Here is a 22,991-nt window from a genome sequence, read left to right as displayed (position 1 = left end):
CTACCTGTCGAACCGCTCCCAGGTTGTCGAGTTTCAAGGGGTGACTTCTACTCCGGAAGCCATCTCTGTTGGAGTGCCTCAAGGTTCTATCCTCGGTCCACTTTTGTTTATTCTACACATAAATGATTTACCGGAGGTAGTGTCCGAATGCAGTATTTTGATGTACGCTGATGACACTGTTTTATACTGCTCATCATCTAAAGCCTCTATTGTTCAAGACAAGCTGATTGCTGATCTGTCTAAAACTGAACACTGGCTTTCTTTCAATAGTCTGTTTATTAACGCATCAAAAACTGAAGCTATGCTTTTCGGAACTGCCCCTAGACTATCTGCCGTAAACTCTTTTTCTATTACTTTAAATAACAATGTTATTACGCGGGTTTTTCACTTCACTGATCTCGGCATAGTCTTTGATGACCGCCTTAGCTGGAACAAGCAAATAAAGCACCTTATTTCAAAGGCGGGGAAACACGTAGGAACGCTCGGCAGGCTTCGTAGAAGCCTCACTAGAGAGAGTGCAAATATAGTTTATTGTAGTCTAATTAGGCCGATTTTAGAATACTGTGTAAGTGTGTGGGGCTGCTGCGGACAAGGTCACAAACAAAGCCTTGAAGCCCTCCAAAACCGGGCTGCCAGAATAGTTGCAAGAACTGTGCGTTGCAACCCGGCAATGGACGTTCTGAATTGGCCCACACTGGAGGAGCGCCGTCGTAAAACTGTTTTTAAACTTGTTAAGAAATGCCTGTAAGGTCAATGTCCCCAATATTTTAAAGGATATTTTAAGCGTAATAATTTAATCCATGCGCGCGCCACTAGACAAAGCAACCTTTTACATCCGCCTGCTGTGAGGACTGAGATCGCAAAACGATCTTTTTACTACTATGGTTGCACTCTTTTTAACGAATTATCTTGATGGTATTTCGTATTTATTTGTTTCTAAATTTTTATTCGTACATAGTTTTCTATCTATTTTATTATCAGTATTAGTTTAATGTATGTGTATATTGTAGTTTTTAGTACATTGTTGTGCTCAGGGCTCCCATTGATAACAGACAGCCTTTTGCATCTGAAGGGGCTACCCTGAGCGTTATAAATCAATAAAGGTTCTTCTTCTTCTTCTTCTTCTTCTTCTTCCTCCTCCTCCTCCTCTTCTTCTTCTTCTTCTTCTTCTTCTTCTTCTTCTTCTTCTTCTTCCTCCTCCTCCTCCTCTTCTTCTTCTTCTTCTTCTTCTTCTTCTTCTTCTTCCTCCTCCTCCTCTTCTTCTTCTTCTTCTTCTTCTTCTTCTTCTTCTTCTTCCTCCTCCTCCTCCTCCTCCTCTTCTTCTTCTTCTTCTTCTTCTTCTTCTTCTTCTTCTTCTTCTTCCTCCTCCTCCTCCTCTTCTTCTTCTTCTTCTTCTTCTTCTTCTTCTTCTTCTTCCTCCTCCTCCTCTTCTTCTTCTTCTTCTTCTTCTTCTTCTTCTTCTTCTTCTTCTTCCTCCTCCTCCTCCTCCTCCTCTTCTTCTTCTTCTTCTTCTTCTTCTTCTTCTTCTTCTTCTTCTTCTTCTTCTTCTTCTTCTTCTTCTTCTTCTTCTTCCAATCGCTAGTGAATTCATACCCAGTTCTACGTATCTTCCCAATCCACAGCAGCAAGGAATTATGTAACAACAGAAGACCTATAATCGGTAAATTGAACACACACTCACATCATTACGCCACGAATCCTCGCCGGCGGTACAAAGATAAATCACAAAACAAAAATATATCGTTAAACATTGGAGTGCTGCTGCTCAAACTTGGCACAAGTGATGTAAGGTAAGACACAAAACGACGCCTACTCTGTTGTTACCATGGCAACGATTTTGCTTTTGGGTATATTTCATGCTCGAATGACGTTCCCACTTTGTCTTAATCAGACATTGTTTACGCCAATAGGCCATTTTCGAGTTGCTGTGAACCTCACTATGAAAGCCAGGCGAAGTGCAAAACTTTTCATATGAAAATCAGTTTTGTTTGTATATGAATGAAAACTAATTTTCATAAAAAAAAACTTTTCACTTAGCCCCGCTTTCACAATGAGTGATCGCTTTCACAATGAGTGATCTATTGATCTGGTGAGGAGGCGTAGGGCAAGTAGGACTGTCTGGATCTCCTTATCCGGTCGAAAATGCAGATATTTGGTTCATAGCAGAAAAGGACTGGAGGCGAGACTAATACCATGGCAACATTACCTGGCGTACAATATTGGTGCCAATGTTTCCCGAGATAGTCTTGGTTTTGTTTTACGTCTTTTTACTGAAACAATTTGTGACGTCAGCTGTTTTAAAACAAAAACGTGAATATCTCTGGAACAAGCAAGATATTCCAAAAACGAAAACGCCATTCTTGTTCTCATTGAAAGGCATATTTGAAATAGGGAAAGTAATTTTTTACTTAAAATTTTTTTTGTTAATTTTTATTGATTATCAAATATTCAAGAATACAATTTTAACAATTAGAAAGGAAAGAAAAACACGTAATACTAGTTAATTAAATAAAATAAAACTACAACAGAAACAACAACAAACAACAATATGAAGTCAATTACAAGAACATTTTGTATTGGGATTCACTCACATTTTTTACTTAATATGCGCTCTAAAGGGCGATTTTCAGTAAAGCCTGGTTTGCACATTCAACAAAACGACATCAAGAAAGATCAAGTTTATCCCTTTGTAGCTGTCTTTGTCATTATATTCCTCTTCTGTCGTTATCCTGCCTGGTCCACACTAATATTTAACATCGAAATAAAGTTTGCGTGGCGTCATTATGTCGTTATGTTTTTCGTGTGAACCAGGCATACACCGAGGAATAGGGAATAGACAATTAGCTAATGGTAGACACTGATTTCATTTTTTGGTCTTGTTTTCCACTGACCATTGAGCAATCATTGTCCTGTTCCATTTCGTTCCACGTGTTCTGTAAAACAGCTCTGTCCCTACGTGCAAACCTAAGTATAGTGTAACAAACTGGAAAAAGCTAATTTAGTACTCATGGTACAACTTGACGTAAATTGTGCGTTTTCTCTCTTTCCTTCAAGGAACAATCGTTGGGCAATTTTTCAGTATCGGAATTTCGCCCCACGCCACGCCCTACTTTCCCAGAAATGAAGAACCGCTCAAAGTATGACCTATATACATGTATACCAGGGCAAATCACAGTTCCGTGCAAGAGTTTAAAACCTTACAAAAACATCAAGTACACCTGAAATTTGCTAATGAATTTCGTAACCGAAGTGGACGCCAAGGCACCAGCCGAATAACAACACTTCATGACTATAAGAATTTTCTTGGTCCTGACCAATACCTGTACAAAACCTCATCACTACAAGAAATTTTCTTGATCCTCACCAATATATTTACTGTAAAATCAAACCCATCTTATACCTAAGCAGAAAAACTAACGCGGAGAGATTTCGACGTTTCGATGACATCCTGTCATCATTATCAAGAAAATGAAGAAACTTTACATAACTAAGTAGATTTATGAAGGAAAAGGCAGAGGTGCCATCTTTAGATCTAAAGTAAGATGGACCGAGAAGGGAGAAAAGCCTACAAAATATTTTTTTAACCTTGAAAAAACAAGATATGAGAAGAAGATTATCTCACAACTACAAATCGGAGAGGAAAACTTTGTATCAGATTTTAAACAAATTAACATAGGAATAGAAAACCATTATAGTCAATTCTACAAAACAGGCTTTGAAGAAAATGATACTCTGGAACGTTTCCAATGATTTGTAGAAGATCTGAATCTTCCTTATCTAGAGGAACAAGAAAAGCAAGAATTAGAAGATGAAATCAGTATTGATGAGGTGTGGAAGGCTTTAAATGGCTTCCAAAATGACAAAACTCCCGGCGATGATGGATTCACAAAAGAGTTTTACGAAGCCTTCTTTGACATCTTAGGTAATGCGCTTTTAGAATCTTTTAATACAGGGTTCAAAAATGGACAATTATCCGTATCACAAAAAAGGGGAATCATTTCACTAATCCCAAAAGACGAAAATAATTTAAGTACTTTGTCTAACTGGCGCCCAATTACCCTGCTTAATGTAGATTACAAGATTCTCGCTAAAGTAATTGCCAAGAGAATTGAATCAGTATTGCCGAAATTGATTCACCCAGATCAAACAGGATTTATTAAAGGAAGATATATTGGACAAAATGTGAGATTACCAGAGGATATATTGGAATATACGGATATCAAAAAAATGCTAGGGATCCTTTTATTTATCGACTTTGAAAAGGCTTTTGACACAATAGAATGGTCCTTTATACAGAAGGTGCTCAAACGTTTTAATTTTGGCCAGGTTATTAGGAGATGGATCTCGGTATTATACAGTGATGTAGAAAGTGCGGTGTTAAACGGAGGTTACTCGACTAATTACTTCAAAATCGCCAGAGGTGTTCGACAGGGATGCCCCTTAAGCCCTTTATTATTTGTTTTAAGTGTAGAGGTAATGGCTCAAAAAGTAAGGCAGTTCTCGAAGTGCCGAGGAATAAAATTACCGCAATCAGTGGAGGCCAAAATTAGTCAGTTTGCAGATGATACTACTCTCATCTGTAGTGATATTAAGGCGCTCAAAGAAAGCATGAATGTTATAAACAATTTTAGTGCTGTATCGGGTCTTAAATTAAATAAGAAAAAAACCAAAGCAATGTGGATTGGTTCAACCAAAAATAACGAAGCTAAACCGCTTGGATTTGAATCCTATAAAGAACCGATTAACTCTTTAGGGATAAATTTATCATACGTACATGAAAACAACGATAAAATAAATTTCTTTACTAAAATTTATAAAATGGACGTAAATTTGAATATATGGCAAACAAGAGACCTGTCTTTATTTGGACGCACACTGCTGGTTAAGACTCTCGGCTTGTCCAAATTAGTTTATGCAACCTCTATGTTGTCTGTTCCTGAAATGGTTGTTAGTAGGGTACAAGAAAAAATTATAAAATTTTTGTGGAAAGACAAAAATGGCAAAATAAAAAGATCGGTTATATATCAACCTCTCTCAAACGGTGGACTTAACTTTCCTAACTTCCGCACAGTGGTTAAATCGCTTCGATTGAGCTGGCTCGGCAGGTTCTTAAATCGCACTAATGAAGCATGGCAAGCAATCCCTAATGACTCCTTTAAGAGAGTCGGAGGTTTACCTTTCTTACTGAAGTGTAATTATGATTCGAAACTCTTAGACAAACCTCCTCCTCTTTTTTATAGTGAAATGTTGGATTATTTCAAGGATCTGCGTTCAGGTTACCCTGATGTCTATAAAAGTGAATTTATTCTTTGGAACAACAAGGAAATCACTATAGAGAATAAATCTATTTTTTGGGCTCATCTTTTTGAGAAAGGAATCTGCTTTGTTCAAGACCTATTAGACGAAAACGGAAAATTCCTGTCTCTTGAGGATTTACAAGTTAAATATAATGTTCAATTGAATTTTTTTCAATATTTTCAACTTATTGCTGCGATTCCTAGCGGCTTGAAGAAAACAGTTCAAGAAATTACCTTGACGAAAAGAGACATACTTAAAATACAAGAGGTTTTCTACTTGGCTGACAATAGACCTCTCACCTTGACTAAACTGAGATGCAAGGACTACTACAATTTATTTCAGGAAGGTAAAATTATACTGCAGTCAAACGCTGGTCTAGCCTCTTTCCTTATTTTGCCACCAGTTGGGAACAATCATTCAATACAATCTATAAATCGACGAAGGACAATAAATTAAGAGAATTTGGCTACAAAACTCTCCATAGAATTTTAGTAACCAACAAAGAACTTACGAAATTCAAAATAAGGAATGACGATCTTTGCAATCAGTGTAAGAATCCTGATTCGCTGGAGCATACTTTCTTACATTGCCCTGTAAATATTACATTTTATCAGGAAATTTTGTCATGATTCAACGGGTCCCACAATACCCTTATAAATCTCTCCCCTGAGCAAATTTTAATGCAGAACTATAATCTTGGTCCTATAAATGAAAACCTCAGACGCCGTCTAGAACTTCTCATCCTGTTTATTAAAAAGTATGTATATAGTTGTAAAATTAATGTGATTCCTCTCAACTGTACACAATTTATAAATAATTTAAAAACACAATGGAAAATAGAAAGATTAACCTGATGTAATTATTATCTCTCTTAGCTTTCTCATATGTAATTAATTATTAATGTAATAGTAAATCAGTATGTTGATGTAAGTAATTATTATCGCTCTTAGCTTTCTCATATGTAATTAATTATTAATGTAATTGTAAATCAGTATGTTGATGTAAGTAATTATTATCTCTCTTAGCTTTATCACATGTAATTAATCAATTATTAATGCAATTGTAAATCAGTACTATGAATGTTGATGTAAGCAATTTATATGTATTCCCTTTGTTGTGTGTGTGTTTGTGTGTTTCTACAGCTTTGTATTTTAGTGTTGTTATTGCAAATGAAAAAAAATTGAAAAAATAAAATAAAATAAAACATAGCTGTTAAATAAATATCAACTTTACATCTCAAACAACAACAACAAAAAAAATAAGTAAGTAGACAAAACTAAACTGAAAACAATAGTCTATTGTTCTAAGCCAGTGAATCATCAAGTGACCTCACACAAAAGAAAACCAAAGTCAAGTCACTGGCTTAGAACAATAGACTATTGTTTTCAGTTTAGTTTTGCCTACTTACTTATGTAAATTTTTTTCATTTTCTTGATCATGATGACAGGATGTCATCGAAACGTCGAAATCTCTCCGCGTTAGTTTTTCTGCTTAATTTAATAACAAAAGTCAATCTTATACGTATCTTATACCTACACACTGTTAACAAGCAACAAAACGTTTTCTAGTCCTCAAGGCGTCCGCAGTAATAGGCTTTGATTGTAAATTTCTGGTTTTTCACGTCGTTTTTACACCACGTGACAGAAGCGGGTGTCCATATTAAATGGGCGTCTGCACCGAACGCTTCAATGGTAAAGAAAATACATCGCATAGAACCAAAACAACCCGTCTGTATAAAAACGTCTCTGTAGTAAAAAGGTGTCCACATTATTTGCGTGTAAATTAAATGGGGTATGATTACTGCTGGGATCTAAGTAATTCCTCAGTTTATTCCTGCAAATCACTTATCATATGATTTTCATAGTGACCAAGAAGAAGCCCTTCACTGCTCAACTCCTCTTGACAAATTCAGCAATGTATTTTTCAACATGACCAGAGTAAAGTTCCATCAAACTGTAGGTTTATGTGGACATGTTATCTTGAATACAATCTGTAGCATCCTTGTGAGATCTTTCATGTTTTCTTAGATTTCCCAAGCTGCGAAAAAAACGCGTTGCATTACTTGTATTCCTATGACTTCTCTCTAGTATGAACTTTTTTACGTCTGACTCCTTAGACTTCTAGCTGCACACTTGCCACACTATTTGCATTCATATGGCTTCTCTCCAGTATGAACTCTTTCGTGTTTCTTTAGATATCCTGCTTCACTAAAACACTTGCCACACTGTTTGCATTCATATGGCTTCTCTCCAGTATGAACTCTTTCATGTCTCCTTAGAGTTCCTGTTTCCCTAAAATACTTGCCGCACTGTTTACATTCATAAGGCTTCTCTCCAGTATGGACCCTTTCATGTGTCCTTAGATGTTCTTTTACACTAAAACACTTACCACACTGTTTGCATTCATATGGCTTCTCTCCAGTATGAACTCGTTCATGTTTAATTAGATTTCCTGCTATACTAAAACACTTGCCACACTGTTTGCATTCATATGGCTTCTCTCCAGTATGCACTCTTTCATGTCTCCTTAGAGTTCCTGCTTCCCTAAAACACTTGCCACACTGTTTACATTCATAAGGCTTCTCTCCAGTATGAACTCTTTCATGTGCCCTTAGATATCCTGCTACTCTAAAACACTTGCCACACTGTTTGCATTCATATGGCTTCTCTCCGGTATGAACTCTTTCATGTGCCCTTAGATTTCCTGCTACACGAAAACATTTGCCACACTTTTTGCATTTATAAGGCTTCTCTCCGGTATGAACTCGTTCATGTTTCCTTAGAGTTCCTCCTTGAGCAAAACACCTGCCACACTGTTTGCATTCATATGGCTTCTCTCCAGTATGAACTCTTTCGTGTCTCGTTAGAGCTCCTGCTTCCCTAAAACACTTGTCACACTGTTTACATTCATAAGGCCTCTCTCCAGTATGGACTCGTTCATGTGCCCTTAGATGTCCTGCTGCACTAAAACACTTGTCACACTGTTTGCATTCATATGGCTTCTCTCCGGTATGAACTCTTTCATGTCTCCTTAGTATCCCTGCTACACTAAAACATTTGCCACACTCCTTGCATTTATAAGGCTTCTCTCCAGTATGAACTCTTTCATGCATCCTTAGACCTGCTTCATCTCTGAAACACTTGCCACATAGTACACATTTCTGAGACATTTTCTTTAGTGCTGTTTTATATCTGAAACGTTATAAAGAAACATCTTGTAAATATAACTGGGAGTTCAAATTAGCACGGTTTTTCCTGTACTGTCTTTAAATTGTTATTCTTTGTGTGCATTTGAATTTCCTTCGTATTGTTAGTGGTTCAAATTATTAAAAAGTGCCATGGGTAAAGACTAGAGTACTAAAGAAGTGATCTAAACTATGAGCCTTAGCCAGGTGACATGCGTGTGGGTGAGAAAATAAAAGGAAATTACATGACCATATCAACGATTTTTGACACATGCATTCTGCATATTGAAAATATCCTGTGTGTTGATAATTAAAAAAAATGCTCTATAAAATGATAAGCTATGAGTTTATCATACTTTTATATCGTGATTAGCAAACTTTTAGCTGAAAGGAGTCAACAAACTATGAGTGCCTACATTTTAATACTAAAAATTCAGTTTAAATTTTTTCAGTCTTTTAAACATTTCAAGGGAGACAGGCACCCTGGATGCCTAATTTTTCCAATTTCTGGGTAAAATTCCAACGAAAATCTTAAACTTTCATGAAGGTCAGTTGTTCTTTTCAGAATAGTCATTATTTTCAATGAATTCAATTTGCAGTTTCGCAAGAACATATCAGGTTGAGAACTTTCCATCAAAAAACAAATGTGAAACCAACTTCGACAAAAATGACAGTGTTGGAAAAAAACAAGGCACATGTGATTAAGTGAGTGAATGAAAGTGAAGTGACAATATTTAGCTACTACGAACTAACTGTAGACACTATATTCTGATATTCAAATTCTGGCTCAAATCTTTTTTACACTGTCACTTGTTTTGGTTCGATAGTTCTCCAAGTTCATTGAGTTCGGCTTAGCTGAAATACAAAATCCAAATTCCGTGCTAGCAAACAAGCCAAGAAATAGTGTTAATCGACAAACAAATCGGTTGACAATCAGTTTAAAGGCGATAACTTACATGTACATATTTTGTGTTTCTTCCTTTGCTAATTCCAACATCAAGTGTACAATACATGTAAGCTTACAAATTTCCACATTGAAAACCTGACACTCTAACAAAATGGCAAAAGCCAGGGTCAAGTAATCACATGATCTTCCCGAGGCGAGTAGGGACACGCACGAGTGAACGAACTAACCCTAACAGACATACCGATACTTTGTATTTTTCCAATGGGTGCACATTTCTTTCATACATTTAACTGAATATTTAGTTATATTTCGTCTCCTGTACATCGTTATCCTTGCTAAACGTATTTACGTCTTTTTACTTTTGTAATAGCATAAATAGTCGTTGAAATTAGAAAAGAGTTATTGTTTTCTTAACAGTGAAAATACTAGAAATATTGTCGCAAAAGTTTCGTTAACGTTGCGTGGCCTTTGTTGAATCTTACGATTTTATGATTTAAAAACATCTTAAGAAACTAAGGCCCCGTTCAGACTAGGTGCTTGTTCCCGGTTCTCGGGCACAGGCACTAGTCTGAACAGAGCTTTTTGTCAGTGCCCGAGCAAAAATCTGGGCACCGTGCCCGGGCACGGGCACTACCTCCAAGGGCAGTACTCGGGCACCGTTCCTGGGCACGATTGCTCCTTGGGCACCAAGGAGTCTGAACAACGTCCGTTTTGGTGCCCGGGCACAGAGCACTGGTACGGGCACCTAGTCTGAACAGGGCCGAAGGCCCTGTTCAGACTAGGTGCCCGTGCCCGGGCCCGGGCACTAAAAAGGACGTTGTTCACACTCCTTGGTGCCCAAGGAGCAATCGTGTTCTCCTTCGTCAATTTAGCGCCCGCCATTTTGTTTGCTGTATCGTAAGGAGGCATGAGGAAAAAACGTGGGAACTGACAAAATCGTGTTCACACCAGTGCTTGTGCCCAGGAACGGTGCCCGAGTGCTACCTTAGGAAGTAGTGCCCGTGCCCGGTGCCCAGATTTTTGCTCGGGCACCGACAAAAAGCTCTGTTCAGACTAGTGCCCGTGCCCGGGCACAGTGCCCAGATTTTTGCTCGGCCTCCGACAAAAAGCTCTGTTCAGACTAGTGCAAGCACCTAGTCTGAACGGGGCCTACGCAATTCACTTTGGCAGTTCAACAGGCTGTGACTGACAGATAATAATCCAGGTCCGTAGCAGGGGGAGGGGCAGGGGGGCTTAAGCACCCCCCCCCCCCCAGGAATTTCTGGAAGTTAAAAAACAATGTGCCAAAAAAATATAACTAAAACAAATTAATGTGTGTTAATCAGTCTCGAATTCTGATGCTGCAAGTGCCTTTTCACAACCTTTAATAATCTGTTTACAACCTGTCAGTTTCCTTCGCTAACAGTTTGTTTTTATATACAACAACAAAGGCACTCCTACCTTGTGAATCAGAAATAAGAACTAAGATGGATCGAAATCAACTAATCTCAAGGCATAAAAGCTGTTGTCTTTTTAAGATGTGCGCTCATTGATAGCAATATAAAAGCCCTAATTAGTTTATAACAATTTAGTGTTTGTAATTTAGTGTCCTCTCAAGAGCCACAGAAAAAGAAATTCTCCTACACTAGTCGGATTCTTCCTTGCTGATTCCAAATTTAAAAATAGAAATACATAAACATTTGTCGTCAATTGTTTTACGTCCTCCTTCCACGTGAAATTAGGAAATTTCATGACGCAGCCCGCGTGAAACAAACGGCAAAGAAATGTACCAAGAAGTGATGCAGGTGCAAAGTTGTTGTTTCGCTTACTAAATCTACTTAGTTAATGTTTTCGTTACATCTTAAATTCCTTAATCGGTCTGTTTTTTGAGTGCCGGGGGGGGGGGGGGGAGCAGTGTTGTTCAACTGAGCCAATTTGCTTGGCCCCTCCAGTTGGTTAGCCTCGGCTACGGGTCTAAAATCATTAGTGGGAGGGATGCCAAGTTGCTAGACCCAAAAAGGCTAAAAATGGGTCACACAAAACTCCAACTGCCCAGAAAGTTCGACCAGGAAAGACGATGAAACTTTAAAATGGGCCGTCCCAAAATTATTATACCAAAAACAATTCTCCTAAACTTCTAACCCACAACAGTCTTTAATAACTAATGTTAAACACTGGGATAAAGATCTTTGTACCTCCCTGACAGCAATTAATCTGAGAAACCCCCCTGAGGAAAGCAGCCTTAACTTTCACAATGTCTACCTTGCTAATGTTGGCGACCAACAATGTTGAGATAACTGGTTTAATAACAAGGATGGATGACACACTAAACATAGCATCCATTGTCTCTGTGTTTGAGTGCTATCCGTCAAGGGTACCGTACAAACTACCACACCTGATAACATAGAGGAAAAAAATTATTGAATGCTGATTGGTCGAAATAGTGGCCATTTTTTCTTTATTTTCTTCTCACAGAGGGCAAAATTACTCACTCCTGATTGGTCAGGTGATGAAAATACTCGTTCCTGATTGGCTGAGGAAGCCATTTCTACATTTAGTTGTTTTCATTACTGAATTCTCACTTTTATGCTCAACAACTTCGAGTTGTTTCAAGTCTTTGGAGTTTGACTACTTAAGCCCGGTTGTTTGTGCCAAAAAGTAATGGGAATCAAGTGCTACAGCTATGACGAAATTGGGTGACATGTGCAGTAGAGTCCGGTTGAGACTAATATGCATAACCAGATTAATGAATTTCTTCATAAAAATTACACATGACTGTTTAAACTGGATAAATATAGATTTTTCATCCTTGTCTTGTTATTAAATAATTTACAGAGAAGCAAACATTGTACTCTCTAACTTGTTTCAAATGTTTGCTAAACAACAATCATCTTTTCTTATCAGTTTTGTCTCTTTTGTAGCTAAGAAAAAATTATATTGTTCTTAAATTATTTACTTACGGGTGAAAGTTTTCAATCTTAGGCTAACTGTTTCACAAAGTGCCTCAGTGGTTTCAACTACATAATTGCAATGAGTCCTCATAGAAATAAACATTAATTTTCATTTGTATTTTCAAAGTTTTGGCATAGAGCCTTTGTCACAAATTTCGGACAACTTTGAAAATATGAGTAAATATTTACCCATAATGCTACTCGGCCTCATGCAATGTCATATACAAACTGAATTATTATTGATTATGAAAATAAGAGACATTATAATAATTATTTATATTTGAACTGCGGATGAAAAATTCTATGGAAGAAAGATCCTCGCAGTTAGTACCCAACTTAAGCAGTTGCCAAAAGAGAGCCTGAAAAAAATTCAGGCTTGAATGGGATTTGAACCCATGACCTTTGTGATGCCCGTGCTCTACCAACTGAGCTATCAAGCAACTGGGAGCTGGTCATATTGTGAGTTCATAATATACCCATGAAGGATGAAGAAATGAATATGAATATATGAAACATATATTAAATGGAGAATATATATTAAATGGAGAAAGATCTTCGCAGTCAGTTGGTAGAGCACTGCACTGGCATTGCAGAGGTCATGGGTTCAAATCCTGTTCGAGCAGGCTTCCTTTCTGCAACCGCTTAAGTCGCATACTAACTGAAAGGATATTTCTTCCATTTAATGAATTATTACTCCTGAAATTATAATGAAAGCACTAGCCTGTAAGCAAGCAGCTATTTCATCAGCTGTGTGAAGAAATAGTGCGAGTGGACGACCCACCAGCAAGTGGCAAGCGAAGTGATCCGCAATAAGATTGGTACAAAGTAGCATAACCCCACCCCAATCCATAGCCCCTTGCACTATAACTTCTCACAGCTGACTAACAAAAAGCTTGCTTGCAGGCTATGAAGGAACAAAAGATCTGATCACAACAACTCTCACATTTGTAAGGTTTAAGCTTTAAAGTAGAGAAACAATGCCATAAAAAATACAGTATTTGCATGAAACCTCATGTTGAATGTATTTCTGTTTCCCTTTCTGAAATGTAATAATTAATGGAAATAAGTATGTAGTTGTGCTGGGTATCTATAGCCACCTTTTCATATCTGTTCCACAATTTTGTAAAACAAAATTTCAAGGGCAAATGCAAGGCAAAGCTGCCATCTAAAGCAAATAAAACTGTCTGAAAGAATGTTTTGTAAGCTTTTAAAACCTGATTGAGCACAATTGAGCAATCTTAATATCACCCAATGCCAGATACCACTGTTAAAAAAGATTGCCTCTATGTGTGTAGTAATTTCAACAAGTGCAAATTATGGAATAAATGTGGTGGCATATTTTTTTCAACACACTACATAACACATAACAGCTTCAGTTACCATGCTCTACTGCTCAAACTGAAGCAGGGGGGAGGAGAGAGGATGGTAAGGAAACACCTCCCAGCGATCGCAGCTTATTCACTGAAGGCATGTTCATCCATGAACGGCAAGCAATGGAGCATTTTGATTGGTCATTAGTAATTCAATCAGTGGTAATGACAGATTTTCAAAAACATTATCTGCATACATAAACATACCGCTCAGGCCTACACTGAAAGTGGCCAAGGCAAAAGAAAATTACTGTTCACCTAATCTAATGGCATATTCAGACCACAGCCTCTAGTAATGATTGGTAATGGCAGATACAGTGTTCCTAGTCTACTTTGACAAAACCACAATCCATGAATCTACTCTTTGCTATGAACTCTCATATTTCTTATTTATATTTTTTTAACTGTCAAGTATTCCTTAGAACGTCGTCTATCAATTTAGTGAGCAAATAAATCAATGTAAGAAGCAATAGCATTTGACATTTGGCAACAGAGGTAGTCAGTTGTAGCCTGCGATGCTACATGTTTGGTCAGTAGACTATACAAACCACATGACTGAGTGAATTGAACCTCACTGCTATACCTCATAGATTACATCATCCAAGAGGTGAAACTAGATCATTATTGTCATTATCGCAATTTATTACAATGTCCTATATCAGTGCAGCATTTCCTGGCTCAATGGACTCCAGGGAACCCAGGCATAACATTTGCTGCATTAGCATATCAATCACTTGGAAATTTTGCGAGGAATTTCTAAAACTGGCAATTTTGACCAATAACTAAAAAAGTCAAATTGCTTATCATAATAAATTAAATGAATTATTACATACAGGTGTGGTGTTGTTTCCTATCCTTACATTGAGTTACAAAATGTGTTTCCATGCCATTTTGAACCTTTCTCAGACTACAAGCAGCTGGATGTATCTTGCATGTTGATATATTCATTTGGCAAGGTGGAAAGAATTTAACGAGTCTCAACAAGTGACACATTTTGAAACTGGCTCAAATTTTCTCATAAAACCAATCCAACATACTTGATCACCCTTCCAACTACATGTAGCAGTTCCGCATAATCAAGGAAGCAATTCAAAATTACTGCCACAGAACCTATGGCTAACGCAAGAGACCACATTGCAAGGTCAACACTGGCTACGAATCCCAAAATGAGCCCCAGTAAGAGAAGTGCAAGGTGCTTTTGATCAAACCATGATTTCTGACAACAACTACCCTGAGAAAATAGTGGTATAAAGTAATTATCCATCATTAATAGATGTATTTTTTCAGATAAAGAAAATTATTACCCACTTTTATTTCTGTAGTATTTGCCTTGTGCCATTACATGTAATTTCACCAGGGTAAGTACGTACAAAAGAAAGCTTTTATAAATACTTGAATTATGTGTAGATGTAGCCTCCCACGCAGTCGTTTTTAGGAGACTCGTATTACCTCCTCCCCACAAACGCCTGCTTACCCAAGCGCCACATTCCTTTCCCATTGTTTTACTCCCCATACTCCCTAGCCAATTAAAATCGAGGCATTGTCTAATGATATCAAATCAAATTGCTGGTTACAATGGTCGCTTCCGTTTCCCGGGAGCTTTGTAGTTTGTACAGTCTCTGGTACAGTCTTGAGAGATGCGGGAGTTAAGTTGTAATATATATATATATATTTTTTCACTCCTGGAACAGCTGGTCATGGCTGAAACGCCAAAACAAACCTCGAATGAGAATTCAAGCGCTTCTTGTGCGACGTTATCTGCTGGAAGAGTCAAAATCTTCGGGAAAGTGTGATCCATCTTCCCTGCCTGATAGAGTTGACAGTCCGTGAAGATATCGCCTCTTACGGGTGCGGAAACTCTGGAGCAGATTTGTTTGTTTGTGCGAAGTGCTACGAGAGACTAACTCGATTCGAGAAAGCAAAGAATAATGTGGAAGGTATCAAGGGGAGATCTGCAGTATTTATTAGTCTATTAAAGCGGACTATTAAACGGAAAGTTAAACGACAAAGAGCCGATCAACTTGTGGTCCTTGTGGAAAATTTCGCACATGCCCCCGAACAAATTGCAACAACAAAGCAAGTTTCAACTGCAAAAGTCTTAAAGTTTACCGACATATCGGGTAATATTTCGGTTTCCTCCACACCGACAAGGTCGACAAGATTGAAGGCAAATTTATCAAGCTTAATACCGTGTAGCAGGAAAATTTTGCGGGAGTTTTATTTTGCGGATTAGCGATTTTTTGTGGTTTGCGGGAACAAATTTTTGCGGTTGGAGATGACTGAAATTTCTACTGGGAACTAATTTTTGCGATGCTCTGTTCAAGCAACAGATCATTTAAGTGGAAGACACCTTAATATTTTCAACTTTTATTGTATGTCGAGTCACACTTCACTCTACTTACATATTAAAGACATATCACTGTAATACCTTACTGCGCAAAGGGACTCAACAACAACAAAACAAAACAAAAAGCCTACCCCAACCACGCACAACAAAACACTGTTACGTTAATACGGTTTGCCACGACCGGAATTACCGTATATTATTTTATCAGAAAGCAGTATGAAGGTTGAATTACCATAGCTAAAACCTTTCTAGGCATACAGAGTCCAATGTATATCGCCCAGTGGCACAACTCTATAAAAAGAGGAGTTTTTAATTTGACTGAACGGAGTTAATTTTTGCGGCGTTTTATTTTGCGGATGTTTTTTTCTGCGGGAACTAATTTTTGCGGATCGAGGTCAATCCGCAAAATCCGCAAAAATTAGAACCCGCAAAATTTTCATGCTACACGGTAAATATGAAAGCGACTGTGCGTAACCAGTCGGCAAATTGACGAAAATATCGCTATTTCCCATCCTGAATTCTTTGATTGCAGTCAGTTGATAGGCATTTAAACGAAAAATTCTGAACGTGTGCTTAAAGCTCGCGTAAGCTCGGTCAAGTTCTGTCTCCGCCGTGACGTTTTTCTCGTTTTTCACTCTTCCCGCGAGAGGCGTTCTGAGGTCAAGGTCAACCTTCCAGATTTTAGAAGGTTCACTGTGATTGGCTTAGCGGCGGAAAGGAATGTGGCGCTTGGGTAAGCAGGCGTTTGTGGGGAGGAGGTAATACGAGTCCCCTAAAAACGACTGCGTGGGAGGCTAGTGTAGATGCTACATAAGAAAAATGTTTTCTGTTCCAAAATTACAAGGTAAAAAGTGTTATTGAAGCACATCAAACCATGTACAACCTTCTGCACTACTGACAGGCTTTCAAACTGCAGAAATTTTTGTTATTTATTTATTTATTTATTTATTTATTTATTTATCATTCACTATTACAGTCATTTCATTTTCAGTCATTTCAGTTAAGTTTCAGCACTTTGTTATTAGTAACACAACAGTAAAGGAAAAACAAACTAATGCAATGAAAAACGTTGTGATCCAATGTACACATAGACTCAATGAATAATTTTTATTGATAAAAGCAATTTAAGTGTAAATAGCAATTTTTTTTCTGTTTAATCACATCTTCACGTTGTTCTCATATGAAAATAGGAAAAAAAATTTTTCCTTATCAATTTTTCTTCCCTGCATTTGAGGTGTGTGAAAACATGAAATTTCATTTCCAGTAGGATACAATACTGCACAAGATGGGAGACTGGGGATAGCATAGCTGTGACGTCAATACAAGATCATTAAATTTACAGTAGCTCTATTCCTTAGTTGTTTAGTTGTGAGCATTCAACATTTCCAGTCATAATTTTATCCATACAGTTTTCTTCCTCTTTTTTAAATACACACAAAAAACTATACTGAGGAACAGAGAGACCACAAGATTAGCGATCCCATATCGACGTCACACTTCTACTATCCCCAGTCTCCCATTTTGGGTAAATTTGTAAATTTTACTGTTTTATGTCAGAAACTGAAGGATAAAAAAATTGATAGACCGAATGTTTTTTTTTTTCGATTTCCGCACGCGAACAAGAAAATAATCAAATTTCTGTCATATGCAGTTTAAACAGGTTCCAATCTACTATGATAACTTTGTGTGTGAATAAAATCAACCATTTGCATGTTTAAAAAACCAACTTAATGCACAAAACTTTGACATCTGTAGAATTCCGGTAAAATATGTGTAGCTGTCCATTCCTACATTTCTAAACAGTCAAAAGGTACCAAAACAAATCCACACTTCTACTCCACCTTCCTCACAAGGACAAGACAGGGGTGTGACCATTTTGGCTTAAAACTACACAAAAATGTGTTTTTTATCCATTGTGGAGTATAATGTAAGGCACCAATATCTGTTTAGTTTTATTCACTTAATTTAGCAATTTGACTTCACTTGTTGCTCAAATTGCCACATTTTTCCAATGCAATATTATTGTCATGCAATGGCAAATTTGCCAAATATAGTGAGGGCCATAGCCATACTTTAAGGAAAGGAAAGGCAACTGTTCAAAGCACCAAAGGTGTAGAAGCTGAATATAAACAGGAATGAGGATGGTTTTGATCGTCACTTATAGATCTTATTAATCCCTTTTTGGGATGAGTTTAATTCCTCGCGAAGCGAGGTTAATAAATTTGACGGGCCGAGCCCAGCTAAGCCGCGCAAATTAGAGCAAAAAATATATTTATATATATATTTATATATATTTCGTTGCAGATGTCCGATGAATGATGTCAGACAATGAGAAGGTTGCTAGGCAGCAACAGGTTGGCAGACAGACTAGCGTCAGGCGCCATTTGTTGGAGCAAAATTTGCATATATCGGGAAAGTTTTGCTTCCATTGCCCGATCAAATTTCAACTGCAATGTTCATCAATATTCACTGGATGGAAATATCTCTCCAGAATCTTTTCCCTTTCTTCCAGAAATCTTTTTTTGTGAAAGATTGCATTAAAGAAATTACACATTTTGTGGCCGCGTACGGTGAAATAATTTTCCGTGGGAAATAAATTCATCGAACACAACAGCGCTGCACGCCGCGCCCGTTGTACATTTCCTCATGTGATTTCAACCGCAAACAAACCTGTGGAACTACGAAAACACCATGCTCATCAAAATAGTTGCCATGTTCAGAAACCTTTTAATATACTCATTTGCTGCTACAATACCAGTAAAGAGGTCTTTCCGCTCAGCCCTAGCTTCGCGAGGTTTTGCGAGTCACGTATTTCTAGTTCTTAAAATAATGAAGTCATGATTCATGCGGCACAAAAAGCACAGAGGCAAAACAAACCAAGCAAGAGGTAAAATTCAAAATGAAAAGGAACCTAAAGTTACAGAATTCATGATAAAGAAATGGCCTTTGCAGTCCTAAATTGAAATGAGCAATGGTTAAACACAGGGCTCTGTTCACAGAGTATCAAAGGCCCACTATATATGTTACCAAAGCCTTGAAGCACTAGACAACACAAGGACGAAATGTCTGAGTCTGTAAGGACAAGTTTTGGATACTTCGGTATCCATTGTCATATCCGCTCTTTGAACAACTGGGACCAGCACTTTTGGCTGTTGCTTCTGATGCAAAATGACTAACATGGCCGAGTCTGGAATTCTGTGAACTTACCATACAAACATGTTTAAGTTCCAATTGCATTTGAAGAAGTTTGGGTCTGCCAAATCTGCGAGTCAGCAAGCCATGCGAGCCACCGTGGGAGCCATGCGAGTCACGCGAGTCATGCGATTCACAGTACAAATGTTAAGAATTTTTATTTGTTTTATTTACATTCGCATGAGAACACTTTGGACGATTTTTTTGTTTTGTTTTTGTTTTTTATTTGGAGAAAAATTGTCTATTCAAAATGGCCCAAGATGGGCAAAAAATATATATATATATAAAGATGATATGCAAAAATTTATCAAGTTTCAAGACTTCAGTAAAAAAAATTTCAGAGAGAAACATACCGCTGCACCGCTACTCGAATGGGTATCCATTAACACCAGTCATTCACTGATATCCATTTATATCCATGTGGAACTTCATTCAAGAAACAAAAAAGGAAAAGAAAAAGAACAGCACTTCAATCTCAATGTGTTGGCATCAAGAACAGTGAGAAAATTGCGTAATTTTAAAGGTTGAAGCAGAACAAATCTATTCAGTCAACATTCGCAAGACAGTACAGAATGCAAATTAGTGTGCATCCTGTAAAAGGGAATTTGTGCAGAAACGATGTGCAGGCAACTACCGAGAGCCCATATCAAACAATTATTCTCAAGACCTGGACAAAAAGAACCTTTTTCATTTGTCCGCGACTTCAGCGCATTAGCAAACTTCCTAGGTACTCATTTTAAATCGTTCCTTACAAGATTGAAATGACACTAACAATCAGTCCTGACGTTGCAGTAAATGACAAACTGAAATAATAGTAATCTCAGTAATCTCAGTTTAGTGTAGTTATTTCATCCTTGTTTGTAGAAGAAAAATATTCCTTTTTTATTTCGCCTTTCAATAACATACGAACTCTGAAGTTCAAAACCCAACTATAAACGACTGTGTTTTTCGTTGCCGTCAATCACCACAAAAAATTATGGCAACAGCCAACAAACCTTTAAAAAACAGAAACAAACAAAATGGATCGAAATCTACCAATCACAACCGACAGACGCGACCTTTTGACCTGACTGAAATGAACTTCAGTTTCCTGAGAGGTCCGCTTAGATGACGAGTTTTGAATTTGAGAGTTCAGATGTCATTGCTCATGTTTGGTATTCATAATGTTTATATACACTTTCCCTTTAAAAATACCCAACTGACAGTTTTCAGTGCATTGTGAGGCATTTTAGCCGGAAGTAAAATTGGCACCTATTTGATTGTTTTAACTTGACTTCTGATCATTTGTCTGATTGGCTCATTTAAAAAACGTCCTTAGTGATGGCTTGTGTTGTCCCTCTGTAAGAATTAAATATTGCGATCTTATTCATCTTGTTCCGATGCTCTTGTTCTTGTCCTCATGTGAATGTAAATACAACAAATAGAAATTCTTAATATTTATACTGTGGCTCGCATGACTCGCGTGACTTGCATTGCTCGCACGGCTCACATGACACACCTTGGCTCGCATGGCTCGCTGACTCAGATTATAATCACTCTGTATCATGCTTGAGTCAGGAAATAGGTAAAAATGGCGCTATATTTTATGGTCTAGCCATAAAACTTTATAGCTTGCAGGTAGGGAATATTTCAAAAGTCCAATTTTATCCAGAAATACAAGCTTATCTCCTGGGATAATGTTGGATTCGCAGACAAAATTAAAGTGGAAAGCTCGACTGTGGAATGTTTGCCATACTTACTCGAATTTCTATATATGTGTTGGTCAAAATCGTCCTTTCCTTCTCTCCGTACATTAAATATGTTACCCGATGACCTCTACTACGGCTAAAAGTAAACTGAACCGTTTTTCTTACCTGCAAACAAACAAATCTTGTCGCTCAGTCGATCAACAGACAAAGCTCAACACTTTTGCGTGACTCCGGCCCGAGCGGCTAAGGAGCAATATAAAGGCCGGGTTACTCAGTGTATTTCAAAATAATGGACTGGACTTCCAGCGTTTTATTTGAATCTACAGTCGACTACCGAAGACTCGAACCCTCGCTAACTCGAACCAATTTTCCTTTCAGGTCATTTTCTATATAATTTTACCCTCGACAACTCGAACCTTTTTCAATTTCTCTTGAAGGTTCGAGTTATCGGGAGTCGACTGTATCAGTGACTGTATGTTTCATCGGAAATGTTACTTCAAATTAAAGATATTGTTATGTTGGTAATATTTTAAATTGATTTAGACTTGGTATTGATTAAGTAAGGAACTTATCCCACGACGCAATTACACTACGCCCTTGTTTACATTTGAGGGCCACCACACTCGATTCGGATATCAACAGCTCTGGGTTTAATGGACACAGCGGAGTAACAACTGAGCATCATATTAGCCAGACGTGTGCCTTTTTTTTAAGTCTTCATCAAATAAGACTACACAACACACCGCACTTTTAGGTTCAAACTCAATATGGCCTGGTATCAGGGATGGAGAGCGTAACGAGATGGAGTGTTTTCAGTAATTAAATAACGAGCTAAGCCTACATATTTAAGAGCTCTGTTAAAGACTTTTATATTAACTATCTTTAGCCCTCCATTCTTGTAGTCACTAATCATTATGTCGCACTTTATTTTGTCTCCCTTACCATCCCATAGGAAATTTAAAAAATATATTATTTATTCCTCCTATAACCTTGTGGTTTGTTGGCAGAGGGGACAAAATGTAAACCAGTTGGGAAGTACGGTAATTTTACCTAGTAAGGATAGACGGCGCAGTTCCCAGCAACTTAGGCTATTTCTGACTTTAGTTAGTTTTTCGTTATACTTAGCTTCTATGGTGGTTTCGGGGTTGGTCGAAAGCCATACCCCTAATGCTTTAACTGTATCTTTTACCCATTTAAAATCTTTCTCTGGGGCAAGGTCCCGGAGGGGGGGGGGGGGGTTACTTCCTTATAAGAGGCTAATGGGGATGTTTTTAAAAAACAAATATATTTCAGTTATTCTAGCTTTTGTTGTTTGTTCTATCAAGCTCCAGGGCCGTAGCCAGACTTCAGAACAAGACGAGGCAAGTTTTGAGCGCCGAAGGCGCGAGCCGCTAGGGGGGTGTGGGGGCATGCCCCCCCCAGAAAATTTTGAAATCTAGAGGCTCAGAAATGCTCTTGTAAGCATTTTCCGTGGCAGTTTTCTTCAGAAAAGTAAATCTTGGGCAAGTGCAGAAGTTCACTTTTTTATTGCTTAGCGATACTGGTGCCAAGTTAATGACCATCTGCATCATTCAAATGTTATAACACGTATTATACCAATAAAATGAATCCACTAGAAAAGCCAACGTTTATGGATTTTAATACAGTAGATAATTAGACGTCTTATCAATTATGTGTTTCGATACACTCTTGCTTCAACTTTGAGACAGCCATGTCATAATATTGCCATCTCTTATCCTTAAGGCAAACTTGTGCGAACTCCGTCAAATGTTTTGAAATGCCCCCCCGGGGGGGGGGGTACTCCCCTATATAAGGTATATAGGTATGTGCCGCCCCAAAGGGTATGGTTTTTGAGCCGTTTTGGTCTGAAAAAGGGTATAGATTTTGACAATTACGGTCTGAAATCGGGTCGAGTTTTTGGGGCAGGGAACATTTACGAAAGCTTACAAACATGTTTTTCTTCTAAGTACGTAACTGGAACGACTGACTGATAGCGAGAAAAAGAAATAGATATACTATGTCATTCCAGCTTACTTTTACTCCTTGCGTCAACTTCCGTTCGGCACTGATGCATA

The 22,991-nt window shown here is 37.9% G+C and overlaps 3 protein-coding genes across 3 annotated transcripts in view; all 3 read right to left on the bottom strand.

Annotated features, from left to right (window-relative positions):
• Positions 1–22,991, bottom strand: part of LOC146453927 (uncharacterized) — a 251,249-nt gene that overhangs the window by 79,042 nt on the left and 149,216 nt on the right. The window lies entirely within an intron of this gene.
• Positions 1–22,991, bottom strand: part of LOC146453933 (uncharacterized) — a 236,753-nt gene that overhangs the window by 135,354 nt on the left and 78,408 nt on the right. The window lies entirely within an intron of this gene.
• Positions 6,028–21,151, bottom strand: LOC146453936 (uncharacterized). The gene is made up of 2 exons (XM_085096045.1): positions 21,082–21,151; positions 6,028–8,489 (listed from the first exon to the last, which is right to left on the bottom strand). The coding sequence occupies exon 2, from the start codon at positions 8,465–8,467 to the stop codon at positions 7,439–7,441; it is 1,029 nt and encodes a 342-aa protein (XP_084952171.1). The 5' UTR covers positions 8,468–8,489; positions 21,082–21,151; the 3' UTR covers positions 6,028–7,438.

The sequence above is a fragment of the Pavona decussata genome, unplaced genomic scaffold (assembly GCF_977016875.1).
Source record: "Pavona decussata unplaced genomic scaffold, jaPavDecu1.1 SCAFFOLD_321, whole genome shotgun sequence".
Classification (NCBI taxonomy): domain Eukaryota; kingdom Metazoa; phylum Cnidaria; class Anthozoa; order Scleractinia; family Agariciidae; genus Pavona; species Pavona decussata.
The sequence above is the reverse complement of the archived record's forward strand: the minus strand, read 5'-3'. Positions and strand labels throughout refer to the sequence as shown.